We start from the raw sequence: 19,659 nt of genomic DNA on the forward strand, positions 1-19,659 counted from the left end.
TCCAGGACAGTTTGTATGTTTTGAAGTAGACAGTGTCTTGGGTAAAAATCAGCAGAGACACTGGGAGCAGCATCCAAGACTAAGATTTTTCCTTGAACCCACCCAAAGACACACTTCATTGCTGTTGTATGGCCAACTCCTTCTGGCCCTGTTTATTTTGTATCATTAGCTTCATGGCTTCACAACTTCAGTGCAAGACCTGAAGAATTTGTCTCCAGTCTGGAGCTAAGGCACTCTGGAAATATGGCTTTGAAACAAACCAAGGAGAACCAAGTTGTTTTGTTGCTCAGTATTGCCCCCAACCCCTACTATTAAGACACAAAATGCAGCATAAGTTTTTCTACCAGAACTGTGATGGCTGATCTGCTGGCTACTCAACTCAGCGCTCTCAGTAGATTAGGTAGGGTTGATCTAAATTCAGAAAATGGATAAGCTCACTGTGGGGGCTTAAACACAGGACAAGTAGTTCATGAACCCAAGTGAAAAAGATGGTGACATCTTTAGCCTTACACAGAAGTAAAACCTAGGTAGTCTAAAACTTCACTAATAAATTTCAGATGCATGAATACTCAAGTAGACCAGAATACTGTAGACTGTAGCTGTTGAAATGAGATACCAATATTTTACCTGGCCCTCACCCGAAGTTCCTAAGTCCTTTTGTGGATCTGTGCCTATATTCAAAGACATGGTCAGGAGCAACGAACAGGCCTTCAGAGAGATGTCTTGGCACTCAAAGCACCATGATTGTGAAAGCTACGCAGTCTGCTCTAAAGCAGACTTTAATTTTGGTGATACTCAGCCATGGTGCTTGCAGAAATATTATTCTAATCTTTCCCTCTCCTCTCCATTTTCCTCTCAAATTAACAAAGATTAAATCATGTTCTCTATTGTTATGTCATACACCACGGAATGATCTCAATGCAACACCTGATTTGATACCTGTAAATCTCAAATACCAATTTTCTTTGTCTAGTTAGAAAATTGTTTTGTATACAAGAAACAATCTCACACTGAGGTAAACTTTATGAAGAAATCATAACACTGTTTAGTATGTTGCAAATGCTCCTTTAGAGTAACTTGCCCTGACTCATGGCAGATCTTTTGGATGACTGGTTCCTCATAAAATTTGCTAACTGGGTCCCAGCAGGAAGGTGCGCAGCACTGCACTTATCTTCCTGGTGATGCAGTACATCCAACCAGTCCCCCAGATGCTCCCCAGTACAGGCTCAGCATCTGTCTGGTGGTGGCCACGGAGACAAAACTGTGGGAACCGACGTTGCAGATCAGAGTCAGTGTGAAAAAGGATATGTAAATACAATGAGGATGCATAACTAAGAATGTCTGCTAGTGCATAAGTGTCTTCGGTTTCACAGCTTAAATCCTATTTAAATTCTTGCATTGTAAGAGGGTGATTTTGTCCATCCGGTACAGTTATAGATCTTCCCTTAAAGGCTTTTTCCTGTGGCAGCTGCATACTGAGTCTCTGTCATCAGGCTGAGGTACAAGATCCATTCCATCCCGTATTTCAGGTTTGCTGGCTTGGCGTTCGGCATATTTCTGAAATATGTAAACAACATTTAAGAATGCTGAAAGCACCAAGGTATAATTCATGAAACAGAATTTTCCTCCTCCCTTCCACTTACCAGCTTCCCTTTATCCAGGCTCCTTATGTCATTGTTTACAACCTGTTTACAAGATGTCTTTATAACACGCCTAGTAATAGGCTACATTGCCTCTGAAAGCCTCCTTTAATGTTTTCCCATGTGCTATGATTAATGTCAATCTGAATATTGTCGTTATTTGTGCCTCTAACCACGTTATGCAGATAATAATGTCATTTTGGTACACTGAGCTATGTCAAACTTTGTGTCAACCTGTGACTGCTGAGGCCAAGCTCTACCTCTGTACAGCAAGGGAGGAAAAAGAAACGAGTACTTTCAGAGAACAGCAGCTCAAGTTTCACTAGAGACTTGCATCTCCTAGGGAAGCAATGACTATTTGGCCTGCGTCACCCTTCCCCACTCTGCAAACTGTATTTCCAGAATTTCTTTTCCAGGTATTCATTGTTACGTAAATACAGCAGAGTAGCTAATGAGTGGGTAAATATGAAGGGAAAAATAAAGTAAGTTGTGTGCATATGATCTCCTACCACTATGTCATACCAAGTGACACCAAGAACAGGTCTGACTGTGGGGATGGGGGAAAAAAAGATATAAGTCTCTCATTCTGTAAAGCAACTGTTATGTCAGGCTGCCTCTCTAATGATGAAACAAGTTTTAGCAAACATCTTTACACTGATCTCCTGTGTATAATATAAGCGTCTGCTACTGATGTAAGGACTGAGTATGAAACGTGTAGCATCAGTAGCTGTAGCAGTTGAGGAAAAGTAATAAAATGCTTTATTGTACTAACCTGCAGCACTTTGTAATAGTAGCAGTAAAGCCTGTGAGGTTGAAGTAATTCTCTTGCCATTAACTGTCCTTCTCTAGCAATTTTTTGTGCTTCTTCATCATTTTCCTGGAAAATTGAGAGGAGACAGGAATGAATAGCAGAGCAATCAGTGAGTTACTTGAACCCTTGCTGGCCTAGGTATGTTTATCAAAGGGGCTATTCAAATCTGAACTTTTACAATTGCTGGTACGCTGCAAAGGCACACTGTTTAAATTTCAATTTTTTTTTTTGAAATACTGGATTGCTTTTGTGGTTTCAGTTAGTAGCTCAGGGCTATCAGTAACAGCTTTCACGGGTAACTGTACAATTTCAAAAACTAAGTATTGTTACTCCACTGTTTTGGCCAAGTCAAAGCCTCTTCAAAAGCAGCCCTGACAACTCCCACACATACTTAGTTACACAGAAGACAGAGCTGCAGCTGTTGTCCTTTTCTATGCAATGCAACCCAGTGTTTTCCTTTTAAAAATAACTGATTGACATTAAAAAGTTTTATAGGTAATGCCAGCATGAGCACGGGAATTCATGTACTTACTCAAAATTTTTAGGTCTGTATCTCAGAGCTTTTAGTATTCTCATCTGATTCTTTATGAAGAACTACAGTACTGTCAGAACAGAATCTTTTCCTATGTTTTTAAACTTACAGTTAAGCTTAAAACACAAATGGTATTTGCAGTCACACAGCATGCCAGCCTCTCTTATCCTGAGATTATATAGAGCAGTGATTTTTTGTACATTCAGACAGACATGCAATGACTTCTGTTCTAGTCAGGACCTGAAAAAAGTGATAGAATAATTAAGTAGTACCTAGGATTCTGGGCATTTCTTTGAAAATTACCTGCATTAGTCAGTATACTAATGCTCTGACTCATGAAAACACTACTGCACATACCTAAAGTTAATTCTCAACTATTTCCCTGAATAGAGATGGTTACTTGAATTAAGGCCTTCCCCTCTAATACAGCAAAATGTACTTCCTTTATCCCAGGATCTCAGCAGAGGGTTTATGCAAAATATGTATGTGGAAATACAAAAAGAGAGCACTAAGATTTTTTTTTAAACATTTTTATATAATGAATTTGCAATGGAACTTACCTTAGCCCATTTTATTTTTTCTAGCAAGTCTTCCAAGCTTCTCTTAACTGGAACATAATGCTTCCATGGTTTTAATACAGAATAAAAATGTTCATAGTACTGGGAATCTTGCTTCAGTACTAGGCTGTCACCCAGCATGAGGTATGGAAACCTGTAAGCTGCTACGGTCCCATCAACATTCACTTGGTACTTGTACTACAAATGAAGATAAGAGGGAAAAAACGTGAAACATTTTGAAACAGAATAGCAACACTGATTATATAAAAATTATTTTCACAGACTATTCATAATTTTTTAATTAGTTTTCAAACCCGTTTTAGTGTCAAGCAGGTGTAGTTTAGTGGTGTTAGGATAACATAGTGGAAAAATTATTTGTTTTCAGCCCAAGACTGACAGCGAAGAAGGTTTGTGTCACATGAAATTCCTGCTGGGCACTATTATCCTAAAGTGTCCTGTGACAGAACAAGGGGTAGAGCTATGAAGAAATCAAAACTAATCTATGCTTCAAAAGAGTAAATTTATTCTCACTGAAAACTATATAGAACAATCTAACACAGTAAACTAAAAGTAACCATGAATACAGTGCTCTGCCAGATACTCTTGGCTTATACAGCATTTCCAATATATTAATCTCTGGAATAGAGCTTCAGCTGCCATTGTTACAATTACTTTTTACAAGACTCTGTCCTCTTTATACCCAAGTTTTGTCCATTGTTTTCATATTTTCCCCAAGTAAAAAAAAAAAAAAAAAAAAGATGGTGAGCAACCACATTTTTCAATCCCTTAAAAAAGAACTTCCATGAATTCTCTCAAAGGGAATCCATGAAAAATTGTAGTGGCTTTCTTTAATGTGTCACACTACAACTTTGATTATGGGTGGTCTAGCTCCCTATGGACCAGGGTTCACAGTGTAGCATGACTCTTTTGTTTACTGAATGGAATTAGCAAAATCAAGCCTTGTTATTTTAGTTGGTAAGCACTTGGCAGCAAAATTAATCCAGGATTGTAATCTTCATGCTACCTTAAAGAAGTCAAAGAAGCCCATCAGCGGAACCTTTCCCAGCTCTTTTTCTTTTTCTCTGAAGAAGAAATATCCTGTTATTCCAGCATCAAGTAGTTCTGGATTTTTCCTGGATAACTTGACAAGATAGAGACGTTCTTCTCTGCTGTCTCGACCTCTAAATAAAGCTTGCTCAGTTTTGTTTTCCCAGAATGGGCCTATGAGCATTAAGTGATAAGATAAAAGCGAACAGTCATGAAATATACATGATACCTTTCATGCAAGTAATAGGAACTTGCTATGAAAGTGGTATTACTCTCAGAGACATGGTAAAACAGACGTGATTTCTTATAATTAACCCATAAACACTTATTAATCACAGGGTTTAGACTCCCATTTCTGCCTTGAATTTTGGGATGAGAAACTGAGCAACTTTTAAAAATAAAAATAGAAAATTGCTTTTGCACTCATCAATTTTACATTCAAATAACCTAAAATATCTTGAAAGTTGTATAAGAAATTGTATTCAAATTATTTATATGAGTAAAATAGTAATTAAAGTAATTCTCTGCCCTTAAAGACTGCCACAATAACGAAACTTTCTTTAGAAAAATCCACTTGTGTTACACAGCAATTTATTCAGGTCTTTGAGAAGTCACTTAATGATAACCTATAAAGGAAAAAAAATGCTATACTGTGTCCTCAGGATACTTAGCTAGAGCCAGAAAGACTTCATCTCTGCTTACTTCTTTCTTTTAAAAATGTTAAATATGTGTCCTTCTTCATCCTTCTGCTGGAAATTTCCTTAATGGACATACCAAGTTGGAGTAGGACCTTAATTGTATCCTAACCGGAAAAGCAGCTGCACTAAACAAGTAAACACAGACTGCTTCAAACTGATAATGTAATTAAGATGGTAAATTTAAAAACAAAGTAATAAAGCAAGGAGAAACTGTCAACTATTCAAGTAAAAAGAAACACCTACTCGCTCAAATTTTACTCCTTAGGTATTGTGCGTGTCACCTGCCTGATCCTATTCATGAATATCCTGGGGGAAAAACACACCTGTCAGTAAAACTGACTCTTCCTTTGAAGCTAGAAAAACCATTCAGAAGATCCCACTACGAGGTATTTCTTATACAAACAATATTTTTTTCAGTTGAAAGAGACTACATCATAGTTCCAGTTTGCTACTTTCAGGATTCAAATTAATTTTTATGAAAGTGGAACACTGGGCCACATCACTGTCAGAAAAAGGATTACTATTTTATTAGAAGGAGCATATTCAATCCCTTTACTGAGGGGACAGGCCTTCTAATTATATATATATATTTGAAATGTCATGGTAGCTATCTTCTGGATGGTAGCTATCTTCTGAATTTAAGTTAAAATTCACCATTACTGTGAACTGAATTTCTTAAATTTTGGCTCTAACCCTGTATTAAACACCTCCTTTTAGCAGTGTTGAAAGTGTGTAGACTCTGTAAAGACCAAACTGCTTGTATTACGAGATGTCCTATGGCATTTCATGTGTCGTGTAAACTGTAACACACATTATTTAAACACAGCTTACTCCAATGGAATGACAATTTCTTTCTTAAAATTCACCATCTCTAACTTACCTGTATTTCCCTGAATAGAAAGGAGATCATTTGTGACACCACGTAGGGTTTCAAGAGTTGAGTGGGTTACATCATACGTTGGAAGGACTATGTCTCTTGAATCCACAGAGCCACACCATGAAATTATAGGTATAGGGCCAGGCGTATCATTAACTTTTCGATACTCAACTGGCCAGTCTCCAACATTAAGATAAAACTCCACATCTGGAAGATGAACCTAAAAGTATACCCAAGAAAGCATAACACAAAGGTAATCATTTGCCATCTTAAGTGAAGTATAATCCTCAGTTCCCTTATGAAACAACAAACTTACTGAATCAACCTACCTTAGAATCAACAAGCCTACTAATAGATGTTACAGATTTAGCTGATATTAAGATACTGATTTCAAGTTTCTGTCCTGCAAGTAGATCTGAAGGGAACACTTACAGAGGCCAGGAAGCTTGCCAGCTTGAGCTTCAGCTTCTGCAGCTTTTCTACCAATCCCACACATTAAGTCTAGTATGATCCCTAAACAGATACTGTCATCTTAATGGAAAAAAAAAAAATAATATCTCATTGCAGCAACTACAAATCTGGAGATACAACAGCGAATGCAGCACAGCCATATTGGAATAAGACTTAATAGTTTTAAGTAAATGGTCAAAACTGATACCTTTCTTGCCAGTGACAGTAACATCTCATCAGAGAACATTTTGAAGTCTGTGTACTTCCCTAAGGAACGACGGTAGATGCGATTATTGAGAATAGTGTAATGTACAATAGCACCTCTTGTCTGACTGAACTTTGATGGGATTTCTTTAAGCATTCGCTGAAGGTCAATGGTGGGAAAGGAAAGGAAGTCCTTTGTAATCTGAGGTTCTTGGGATGGACAAGAGAGAGTGTTCTGCCAGACCTCAGGGTCTTCCTCAGGACAGTCACAATATTCATGATAAACTGGTCCTGCAGAAAATGAAACACTGAGAGTCAGTATTTGTGATTCTACACCAATCATAATTCCCCAAACACACAGGCATATAAATCTAGAAATTAGAGTGGCTTGACATTTTTTTTCTAAGTTTTCTGAAGTTTCCTGGGAAATCATCAATCTGGGGGAAAGCAATGTAATTGAGAAAACTGCATCATTCTTTTCAGAAATAATAATACGAGACATGTTGTTACTTGTTGAGGGCAAAATTCATCTGCAAAATGAAGCTCCACTGTTGTGCTACCTGCCAACCACAGAGAATGTTTAGAATTGGTCTAATGTCCATAACTAGTAAAGCACAGGTCTTATTTTCAATTTTAGCCTAATTCAGGACTTTGATACAACAGTCTTTAGCTCTGCTGTAAGGTACTGTCTGTCATATATCAGCAACTATTCTTTCTGTTCTTTTGAAGCAGCAGGCTTAAACAAGAGCCTCTCACAGCACGAGAAAAGCCTTTACGGACTCTACTCAACACAGGTGCTGCCCTGTGCCGTATTATCAAGGTTGCTGGTAAATGTACACCAGCAAAAACAAGACAAACTGCTGCCTTGACAACACAGGACAGTTTTATTTCAGTTTGAAAGCATTTCTAAGTTTGTATTTATGATGCTTTACAAAAATAAAATATAACCAAATTCTGGTTAAAAATAACGATGTTATTTTTAAGTGAATACCTGCTTGAAAAAAGTAGAAGTACTAAGCCTCTCTTATTCCTCTTACAAAATCTGAAGAAATCTGCTCCTGTATGCACGAGGGCAGAGGATATATTCAGACACAGGACCTTAAGATCAGAGGCTGTAATCTCCCTGCCTATGTGTCTGCATCCTGTAACTTGGCAATGTACAGGGATTGTCTCTGCTTACTGCTCTGCATGAGGGGAAGTTTGTGATGAGACTGTATGAACAAGAGCAACCGAACCTCTAATCTCCCACCTCTCACAGTAAATTAGTCCACAGCATTTCTGTAGCTACCATCACACATTGCATTAGATCAGAAGAACAACATACCTTTCAAGATATAAGGAGATTGAGCAACATGCTTATCGCCATAAAGTATCTCAATTTTTAGCCCTTTTTTGACACTGCCATACATCCGATACCGCATGAGAAACGTGCCGTCGTTTCTATCCAAAGGGAGAGGAGTATGAATTCTGGTGATCTCTTTTGGAGAAAGTGCTTTAATTACCACTTTAAACTGTGTTCGTCCTGAAAAGAGGAAAATAAAAACAGATAAAAGCACTTCGAGCTATTAGAATCACATGTACGAATTAAAGGTGAGAGCAAACTCTACTGGATGAAATCCATGGAATTTCATTTAATGCCGCACTGGATTTTTTTTAATTATACCATGTTGGAAAAATTCAATTCCAGCCATGTAGTGCCATCCTAGCAATTTTTCTTGATCATCACATGCCCAATAAATGGAAAATTGTAGACAGTGATAAAAAGTTAAATAATGACTACAACATAGAAAGAAAAGCTAACAATATTTTGAAGCAAAAATTTGCTTTAATCTTCTGTTTTCCTGTTAATGCTTTGGGCAACTAGCATTTCCTCTAGAATAAGAGAGACAGAAAACGAAGTTAAAAAAAAAAAAAAAAAAAAAGACAAAAGAACACTTGCCAGCTTGCAGAAAGGCAGTTGCAGCATGCAGCAGTCGGATACAAATTGCTCATCTTTGGGCTGCAGCTGACCGACTTGCACATTTAAGGTTCCAGCTACTGAAAAGCAGGGATAAGAGAGTGATGGTGGAGATGTTTCCTGGTCATCTGCCTGACCTGTACTTTCATCACTAATGCCCTGTGACTTTTTAACTGGGCATGGAACATTTTGTGGACAAGATGAGTGTACATAAACATAAACCTGTTTTATTTCCTTACTTCTGTCACACATGGTCATAGTTAACTTTATCCCTCAAAAAAGAGCTGGACAGTCTTTCTCAGAAATTTGATTGTTTGCAAAGCAAACAAATACAATTAAACTGACAAATTCCAGGTAAAATCAATATATTACTACAATCTGAGCATGTCCCAACAGCACTAGAAGCCTGAGATGTTACGCTTGTTTCTGTACAATCTGCATCTTAACGTAATTTACACCCACAAATACAAAACCGATAGTGAACGAGCAGTCACGTAATGACATTTCTGTCTTCCTCAGAACACTGGATCTTGAGATTGGATGAAGCCAGTTAAGGTGCAAGTCTCCAGAGCAGGCAGGAACCCAGCTGTGCATTGCCTGCCACCAGATGCCCTGCCCCTTCAGAGCAGTCACCATGAGCGACACAGATCCACCCAGATATTGCTGTCAGAGAGGGTCCCGCTGTAAATAAGCATAGGAGCAATGTCTGCAAGCAGAAGAATCTCGTGAGGCTGATCACTCCCCCTTTTCTGCTTTATATTCAAATGTACGAACACAAAATGTGGATTATTTGTAATCATCCCTCTGTTTTATTACCATTCAAAAGTCCTTGCCAGCAAAACACACCAAAAACCAAGTCAGAATATCTTCATTGAAGAGCATACTGAGGAAATAAAATCATTATGAAGTAAGCTTTCAGTCTTTCCTGGAATGTCACTGAGGCAAGCAGCACTCCCACTGCTGAGGAATGTGGAATATTGTGTTTTTGGTAGCTGGCAGATCTGCCATGAAAAGCCCTCATTTATCTGCCCAGCGGGACTTCCAAAAGTGCACTTCTGGCTTCTGAGAAACAGGAGTGTTAAGGTTGCTCCAGATATGTGGCACGTCCTTTTCGGAGGAACGATGAGCGGACACCTCCCTGCTTGCCTAGGTGCTAGGCTGAAGATACGCCAGCAGTGAAGTTACGCAGTGTGAAATTTCCTTGGGCAAGTACCAGTACAGCTCTGTACCAGCCCAGGGTAGCTTTCAGGAATCCCACAATACGCAGATATGCTCCTTTTTTTTTTTCTTTGGGAAATGGTCGGTATGTCAGAGTGACTCCAACACTCTGAAGCTGTAGCTCTCTAAGGACTTCGAGTACCGGGTGTAGATGCTCTGTGACGAGTGGACAACCCTTGTGTGCTGCAGGAAATAATGGAGCTTTATTCGTGTGCACACTTAATAACTTTGTGATGATTTGCTCCTACGTGAATCTGCCTGAATCGTGTAGCTGGATTCCAAACTGTCCATGACTGAGATATCCAGAACTCTTCAGTGGGCAGTCAGGTTCTTTCCAAATATATCCTTCAGCTCTGCTTTGCTCTGTGCAACATTATGTTGCACCAGGCAACACATGATAACAAAAACACAGAATAATGAGAATAACAGATGTTGAGTTTGGAGGGGACTTCTCGAGATCATCTGGCCCAACGCCCCTGCTCAGGCAGGGTCAGCTAGGGCAGGCTGCCCAGCACCGTGCCCAGCTGGGTTCCGAGTATCTCCATGGATGGAGGCTCCACAACCTCTCTGGGATCTGCTCCAATGTTTGATGGCCCACAGTAAAAACAAGAACAAAACCAAGAACTATTTCTTGTGTTCAGATGGATTTTGACTGTTCTTCTAGTGTTCAGGAACCTCTCCTGTTCGCCACGATCTTTCAAAGATCATCAAAAGTGGCCTCACAATGACATCAGCCAGCTCAGAATTTCTAGGTTGGAAGAGACCTCAAGATCATCAAGTCCAACCTCTGACCTAACACTAACAGTCCTCCACTAAACCATATCCCTAAGCTCTACATCTAAACATCTTTTAAAGACCTCCAGGGATGGTGACTCCACCACTTCCCTGGGCAGCCCATTCCAATGCCTCACAACCCTCTCGGTAAAGAAGTTTTTCCTAACATCCAACCTAAAACTCCCCTGGTGCAACTTTTTGATGTCATTCATATCCCTCACCAGATCCAGTTCCAGATGAGCTTTGGATTCCCTAACCGCATCTCTGCACAATCAGAAAGCATCTCTGTACTCCTCCTCGGTCACCTGCCCTGCCTTCCACCACATGCACGCTTCAGCAGAAGCTCCCTGTTCATCCGTGCAGGCCTCCTGCCACCCTTGTTCGATTTCCTGCTTGTAGGGATGGATCATTCCTGAGCTAGGAGAGGTGATCCTTGAATATAAGGCAGCTGAGATGGTAACAAGGAAGGACTTCTTCAGAAGACAAAAAAGACTTAATTTTTGTTCTTCCTTTTAGGAAGACGGAATTACACTTCTCTTGGCTTGCACAGGAAATGAATTAATGCTAATTAGGATGACACTGGAAATGCTTCATCCCCTGTACTAAGACTTGGGAGCAGTTTTATTAAATATGAAGGGCAACGTACCCAGGTGTAAAATTTGTTTTACCATGAAAACCTGTCTGGGACAGCATTTTAAGGAAAATAATAATGTTCCTATTCTGAAGAGAGACTAAAATACAGACAGTCAAAATGGGATACTTCAAGAAAACCACCTGGTGAAACTTGCTTTATGTATTTTTTTTTCTCTTGTATAGCTTGCAAACGCAGTATTCTATGCATGGATAAAAAGTGACAAATACAGAGAAGGAAAGGGAGAAAAAGTTAAGAAGGTATTTGTTTATGAAAATTGCTAGAGAAGAAAAAAAGAAAACAGACACCCCATTTCTGAAATGCAAGCAGAAAATGAAAGAGAAGATCTGAAAACAAATTGTTTTTTTCCCCTCAATGATTTTATTGAAATCATTGCTGGTTGCTTCTTCAGATGGAAACTGGCAGTATAGTCAATAAAGAGGCAGTTGAACAAAATAGGTTCATTTAGCACTTGACAACATGGGTTCCTGTGAATAGCACAGAATTCATATAAAGACATGGGGACACCGTTTAGTGTAGGGGAAAGCCTAGCAGGAAAGAAGGATAAGGGGATCCAAGAATCCAAAGAAAAAATTATGCACTTTATATTAAAAATAAGTTCTGTATTTTCAGCAGTGATTCTTTAATATTTTGAATTTTTTTTTCTTTTTTTTTCCTAGGGAAGGAGTGAATTCTGCATCATTTGGCATCTTCCTGAAAAGACGGTCAGAGCTGCAGGCTGTAGGGTGACATTATTGTTCGGTGTGCAATGGTGCACATTAGTGCTGGTAATTAAACTTGATACTCAGAAAACTCATCTGGATTTAAGATCTACTAATTACCCTATATAAGTGCCATGTTGTGTACTGAGCTACTTGATTGAGATTCTGATCCACACAAAACACAGCTTAATAGCTTAGCACTCATTTTACAAATGGGAAGCCTGAACTGCAGCACTCTGATTGCAGTATTCTTGTTGGTGTGATGGAGATGGTAACGTGGAATTATTTAGCTATCCCAGTAGGGATATTTTGAGATGTATTTAGTTTATATTGGAAATAAATGCCTCGGTGAATATTATTAATTATAATTCTTACTGCCATTTTACAAGTGGAATCTGAACATTTTAACATTTAAAACCATTTGAGAACCGGAATTTATAGCCTGTGTTTATAGGAATAAATTGAACAGTGCTCGTGCACTGGAATGTGATCAACTGTACCGCTAAGTTGTTAAATGATCCTTGGCACTCTCCTAAATAATTCCTGGCACAGCTCAGGAGCTAGCCTGGGCCGAGCCAGCAGCCGTTCCCTGCGGGCATCCTGCGTGCACCGCCTGGGTCCAGAGGCTATAAACGCCACAGAGCGAATGGAGGCCACTCCATGCCAGATGGCATCACGACCTGAAAACTTCCCCACAGGCGCTTTATTTATTAACATAAACACAGACATACGTGTACGCACTGAGGGCAAAACTAGGTTTGCAGTACCCACTTCCTATCAGCTTATCTGGGAGCATTTAAACTCGCACAGAGAATCCTGCTGAGCTTCACCCCTTTTACCTTCAGCAACCTGTTGCTCCAACCTGAGGATCCTCCCTCTGTGGCTGAAATCGGCCTCAGAGCGGGCAGCAAGGGTGCAGCTGCACTGCTGCAAGCTGCGCTGCAGCCCGGCACAGCATTGCAACAGAGGCTGGAGCAGGTCCAGCACTGAGGCGTGCGGGGCTCTGTCTCACATCTCTGCTGGGCAGCTTGCTCATCGCTGCCTTCAGGATGAAATCTGAGGCGCACAAGTTCTTTTTATCCTAAACTGCAACTATTCGTACAGAGGGTGGGCGACAGGCTGGCGGCAGAAACCAGCAGCCAGGCAGCGCAGCGCGGGGCTGCGGGAGCACAACCCCATGCCCACCCTCAGGAGAAGTGTCCGGGGCTGTTTTGTGCTGGCGCTGAATGAACAGGAGGTGAAAACTATTCCCGTTTAACGGGGCAGCAGCAGGATAACGGAGCGCTGCGGGACCGGGATGCGAAGCGAGCTGGAGGCGTGCAGAGAGGGAGAGGAGTTCAGGGCAGGGGGCTGAGGGAAGGGGCTGCCAGGGATGGGTGCACAGAGCAGGGAGGGAGGAGGAAGAGGAGAAGGAGAAAGGGGAAAGGGGAAGCAAATGGGGAAAGGGAAGGGGATAGGGGAAAGGGAGGAGCCCCGCTGCCCCCGGGGCAGGGCTTGCAGCCCGCCCCCTGCCCCGGAGCCCGAGCACGGTACCTGGGGGCGAGCGGGTGAAGTTGTGTCCGGCCGCGCTGACCGCCTGGAGGTGGAAGTAGCGCACGGGCAGGGCGAGCCCCGCTTCCAGCCCGGGGCCCCACGCCAGGCTCCGCTCGGGGCTGACGGCGGCCGCCTCGGCGGAGCTCAGCAGCGGCAGAGCGGCGCCCAGCAGCAGCCGCAGCAGCCCGCAGCCCCGGCTCGCCATGGCCCCGCCGAGCCGAGCCGAGCCGAGCCGGGCCGGGCCGGTCCACGGCCTCCTCCGGGCCTGCGCGGCCGGGCGGGCCCCAGCGCCCGCTCCCCGGGGCGGCCGCCGCCCGCTCCCCGCCCCGCGGGGCGGCCCGAGGGGGCCGGGGCTGGAGCCGGGGCTGGAGCCGGGCGCGCCCCGCGCCTCAGGGCGGTGCCGGCCCCCGGCTGCAAACGCCCGGCCCGGGGCTGCCCTGGCGGGGAGCGGGCGGCTCTGAAGCGCCGAAGGTGTTGGTGTGCTGCCAGAGAGCCGGGGGGAATGGCCGCCGGCCCCGTCCTGCTGCTCCGGCCTCGTGTTCTCGGGCCTGAGGTGGTCCTCGTGGGCTGCGAGCGCCCTGCAGGCCAGGCAGCAGCAGAAATAGCCCCCGTGTTTCCCTCCAGCCTGTGCTTTAGCAGTCAAATGAACAGCTGGCACTGCAATACAGTGCCTGTGTTTCGTGATGTTGCACCAGCTAAACAGCTGGTATTGAATTTGAAGAGAAAAAAAAAAAAAAGTATTTCTCTTAATCACAACTGCACGAATCAGTCCATATAGAGACTGCTGTGAAATAAAAATGCAAACACAATTTTAAGTTCCCCCTTGTTGTTTCCAGGGTCTTGCATGTAGGGACCACATTCAAACCAAAGGACAGACTGGGGACCCTGCTGGGACGTGGGGGCATCTTGCTCCCTGACGCCGAGCTCGCCTGCCCGTCCCGGGGAGGAGGCAGGGTGCTGAGGAGGCTCAGCCCCATATCCCGGTGCTGAGAAGGCTCAGCCCCATGTCCCAGTGCTGAGGAGGCTCAGCCCCACATCCTGGTGCGGCTCGGGCACGTACCCACAGTCAGGAGCTGGAGCATGCCCTTGGCTCCTACTGTCTGCGTCTTGCAGTTGGGTCTTGTCAGGGCTGGAAAGCCCGGTGAAGGGGAAGGAAGGGTCACGATGTTGTTCTCTAGAAAATGGAAAGTTTTGCAAAACAAAGTAATTTCATAGATCTAACCTGATGGAAGATGAATACAGAGGGGAAAACCCCAATGATTTGTCTCCTGAAGTTGTATCATTTTTATCACAAGTGCCTTTGTTGCTACTAGGAAGTAGTTCAGGATGACAGTAGACGTGGGGGCTTACAAGGCTGAAAGAAAATTAAATGATGCTTCCATGAAAGCTTGGACTTTTCAAGATGCAAAACATTGAGAGCATGAATGAATGCTGCATGTTTTATATATAAATAACATGAACTTCAAGGCTCCATGCATACAGACCATGAAAAACAGGTTCTTTGAAAGGAATCATCAAGTCTGGTTTCCTCCCTGCTTTCGCCTTTAGTCTCCTAAATTCCCTCACCTCAAATTACCACAGATTTCCACCAACATGCCATATATGATACTCCCAACGGGCAAGAGAAAACATGTATAGCGTTAATCTGGAGTTACGTATTTGCTTACTGGCCAACCACTACCTCACTGCCTGCCGCTTTCAGCGAAGGGATCACTGAGAGCTGCTTTCCTCTCCCTCTCCACCAGTTCGGAGCACATTTCTGGGCACTGGAAGGAGAAGAAGCTGACTGGGAGCAGTCACTGTGGGCTGACCAAGGGCCAAGCGTGCCTGGCCAACCTGGTGGCCTTCTGCGATAAAATGACGGTGGATGAGGGGAGGGCAGCACATGTAATTTAACTTGAATTTAGCACAGACATCAGGGTCTCCCACAACAGTCTTATATCCAGGTTGGGATGTTATGGTCTGGATGGGCAGACAACCAGTTGGGTTAAAAACTGGCTGGGTGCTTGGCTGGGCTAAGAAGGTGGTAGTTAATGGCTCATCTCTACCCGGCGGCTGGTAACGAGGGCAGCGCCACAGGGACCTGGGCTGGGATGAGATGATGGAGTGCTCCATCAGTGAGTCTGCAGGTGACGCCAAACTGGGGGACCAGTTGGTATGCTCAAGGGCAGGGCTGCCATCACGAGGCACCTGGGCGGGCTGGAGGAACCGGCCATGACATTTGACAAAGTCCCACACCTGAGTGTTGGGGAGCAGCAAGGACAAGCTGCTCCCTGGGGGCTGGGGAGCACAAGGCCATGGCCTCCCCGGTGCTTGTCCCCAGGGTCACTTCACCTGGCAAGCTCACGGGGACAGGGCAGTGCTGAGGTCAGGTGGGGACGTCAATCTGAGGAGAGACGGGGTCAGACAGCCCCAGGATGGCTGTAGGGCTTTGGGGACAGGGACTGGCTGAAGCTGGGCTGGCACCACAGACGGCCAGGCTCCACAGGGCTGTGGGGAACTGGAGATCGATACCCCATGGTGTCACTGTGACGGGGACTGATGGCCCTGGGTGGCCTCAAACGTGGTCCTGGCCTGTGGGAAGGGTGAGGGGAGGTCCTGGAGGAGGGGGTCAAGGCCTCCTGGTGCCTGTGGACACCTTGACTGGGAAGGAGACACCCCTGTGCTGGTGCAGGCCAGGAGTGACTGACCAGGAGCAGCTCTGGGGGAAGGGCCCTGGGGTCTCAGGGGGTGGTGAGCAGGACATGGGCCAGCAGCGGGTCCTGGCAGCAATGGCTGCCTGGGCTGTGTGAAGAGAGGCTGAGGGAATTGGTTGTGCCCCTCGATCCTGCACTCGGAGCACATCTGGATGTTGCATCCAGTTTTGGGCTCCTCTCAGTGCAAGATCCAACAATTTCGATCAAATTCAGGTGAGGCCACTGAGATGGTAGGGCTGGAGCACCTGCCTTGTGAGGGGAGCCTGGGGGAACTTTGCTTTTTCACCCTGGAGCCAGGGCAGCTCTGGGGGGGCCTAACAGCACTTTCACAGGCTCTTCACAGTGGTGCTGGGCAGAAGGACAGGAACAAACAGGCATAAGCTGAAATGAGACATTCAGCCTGGATACAGAGTTTTTTTTTCCCCATGAAGACAGTCAGGCACAGGCTGCCCAGAGAGGTGGTGCAGTCTCCACCCTTGCTGTGATGAAGATGGACCAGAGAGCACCTGACCTCCCTTGTCCCCTGAGCACTCCTGTGATGACACTAGGAGCATGCTGCCCCTTCCTTCAAGCGTCCAGAGCTCGGTTATTACGTTCATGGTCAGATGGGGATATAAGAGACCTAATGGGTGTACCGAGATAAAGACACAAACACAGCCTTTGCACATAAACTGTTTCCTTACGAAAGCAGGCTGAGGGATGGTGTTACTGAGCTCAGGTGCCACATCCACTGGCTGTAGTAATTAAGGTTCAAAGTGAGTGGTGAGTCTCGCACCATCACACTGCACGTGGCAGCCAGTCTTCACCAAGGTCTAATTCTGGCCAGAGTGATTTTCACGTGGATCTCATTGCCTTGTAAAACTACTCATCAACTACTACCCTTGGCCCCATGTGGAGTATCGTCTCCTCAAGGTGCATGTCTCCTGTAAAGATTTGTAAAGATGCAGGTTTCCTGGTGATGGAAAACTACTCATATACCAGAGACTCACTCATCAAATGGCAGAAAACTAAAGGCAGCAGCACTGGCAACTGACAGGATCAAGAGCTGCCGAGGGCCATGAGCCAGCACCGTGGCAGGCACAGGGTGCCCATCGCTCAGCTGGGCACGTCCTTCGTGTGTTCAAGGCAGGACCAAGCTACCTTTGCCTGGAGCTGTGTGATGGACCAAAGGCGGATACCCCCTTGTAAACCTCTGCTATTGGAGCTCCTGGCAGCACTGCCCAGCAACACCCTGGCAGCAATACTAAAATGCTGTATTTTGTGTGTTTTATTTATTTAATTATTTATTTTTGGATAAATTGTCTGTGATGTTCTCAGTAAGGGAAAAAAATAAACAGTACCAATGTATTTGTTCATTTGAATGCAGTTTATTGCAAACAAGTAACTTCAGGTATGAAAATCCTATAAATTATGAGCATTTATATAATATACTTTTGCCAAAGAAAAAGCTTGAAAGAGCGAAGGTATCAAAATCTGGCTCTGCTGAACTCAACGGAGCTGATTGCTACTCAAAGGATTTTTCTCCCTGTTTTCACTGAACTGGTTTTGAGAATACCATCATTCAGTGTCAATATTAAATCACGGATCCTCAACAGGCTGCAGTCATGCACAACTGATTTATTACCAGAAGCTGTTTTTTGGTTTGTTTACATTAAATCAAGCTGCCTGGTTTGCTGTAGGTACACAGCAAAGCAAACGAGAAAACTTTTTTTACACCAACAGGGTGAGAACTTAATCCAACTTCTATTAACAGGTAGAAAATACTTACAAATAAACATGTTCTAAACCATCCCCTTCAAGTCAAGCAAATCTGTATGACCATTTATTTCCCTTGTAAACATTTATTTCATTATCCTTTAACTTACGGAGGCTGGTATTCCCAGTTTTTAGATTAACATATTTTGCAGAAATGTACAACACAAATTCCTCGCTGGTACTCAGCTGGCTTTATTGGCTTACTCTACAGGATCCCAAACACATAGAACCATTTACAGAAAAAACGTAATTTCTCCTTAGAATACCACATTTTACAAGATTACAGTTACAGGGTAGTTATTTCCTTCCACTATTGCATATGTCAGCATACGCTTACATTCTTCCAAGACAGACATGTTTTGGAGATCAATTCTGACCATAAATACATAGTTTATATTAGTCCTTTTATGTACAAGACAAATTATCTTAGTATAAAGTAATAATACTTATCTATCAGTATAGATTTGAATTAGACCCACTTCTTTAACGAAGTTTACAGTACAAAAGATAAGGATACCAGTTACCTACTATCTTTTCATCTTTTAGTTTCTTGTGGAGTATTTGGTGAGACAAGCACTGCTTGCTTTGATAAAATATATTATTTTAAAATATCAGTATATCGTCCTTCCAGTTACAAAAATATAAGAAATTTATTTCCTACAGAAGTTTTATTGAATTAAAAAGTGTATCAAAAATATGGATCAACATTTTAGATCACATGTGAAATTATTAAAATAGAAACAAATGTATAATTATTTAAAAATACTATCTTCTGGCTTGCTATTTCATATAAAAACGGATCAAAGCTTAGTTAGAAACTTAATGGCCAGGGATGAGTTTTGGCTACTGAGTAATAACACAACATTCATTAATGTGGCCAAAGAAAAGCCGCAGGAAAACAATTGCGGTGCTTCATTTCAAAGGATAGAAAGTTCCATGGTGACAGTGGGAATGGTGGGAAAATGCCAGAAAGAGGTGGTAATTTAGCAAAGGGCAAAGAGCACTTTTCACCAGTTTCACCTGCTTCGTGGGATAAAAATACCAACCTGTGCGGTGGCGGCCCAGCCCAGCGCCCGCTGCGAGAGGTGCCCCACACGGGGCAGCCACAGGTTGCACCACTCAGCTCATCTTACCACTGCTAGGAGAATTTAGGATTCAACTACAAGGTTTGTATGGGAAATAGGGTAAATCCTTTTACATTTCGCATGGTTTAAAGTGCCGGGTTATTAATCCAACTTAATCTGTTCCAAGTCAAAGGCAGATGCCTGGCAATTCATCTCAACCGTAGCCAAAGCTGTGTAAGTTGTGAATCTCCCCGCACGCACATTTGAAAAGCAATTTCCATGCTCATCCGTGTTAACATCCACGGCAATTTCACAGTTCTCCAACAGTGAAAATTCCTATTACACTAAGCAGTGCTATGCCCCTTGCTCAAGCGCGTTAGCAGCTCTCCTGTAGCACACAAAGCTCATTGAGGAGAAAATTCCTGGCATGGAACCCACCTCACGCGACATGGCCACTGCCTGGCACAGCAAGTGCCACCAGGACATCGCTGCA

At 43.5% G+C, this 19,659-nt stretch overlaps 1 protein-coding gene across 1 annotated transcript; it reads right to left on the reverse strand.

The window, feature by feature from the left end:
* Positions 1 to 364: 364 nt before the first annotated feature.
* On the reverse strand, positions 365 to 13,928 carry POGLUT3 (protein O-glucosyltransferase 3). The gene is made up of 8 exons (XM_084287878.1): positions 13,652 to 13,928; positions 8,141 to 8,338; positions 6,821 to 7,107; positions 6,166 to 6,382; positions 4,565 to 4,761; positions 3,544 to 3,738; positions 2,413 to 2,517; positions 365 to 1,557 (listed from the first exon to the last, which is right to left on the reverse strand). The coding sequence occupies exons 1-8, from the start codon at positions 13,854 to 13,856 to the stop codon at positions 1,432 to 1,434; spliced, it is 1,530 nt and encodes a 509-aa protein (XP_084144004.1). The 5' UTR covers positions 13,857 to 13,928; the 3' UTR covers positions 365 to 1,431.
* Between the last annotated feature and the right edge of the window lie 5,731 nt (positions 13,929 to 19,659).

This window comes from Netta rufina (assembly GCF_964035555.1).
Source record: "Netta rufina genome assembly, chromosome: 1".
NCBI classification, from domain to species: Eukaryota; Metazoa; Chordata; class Aves; order Anseriformes; family Anatidae; genus Netta; species Netta rufina.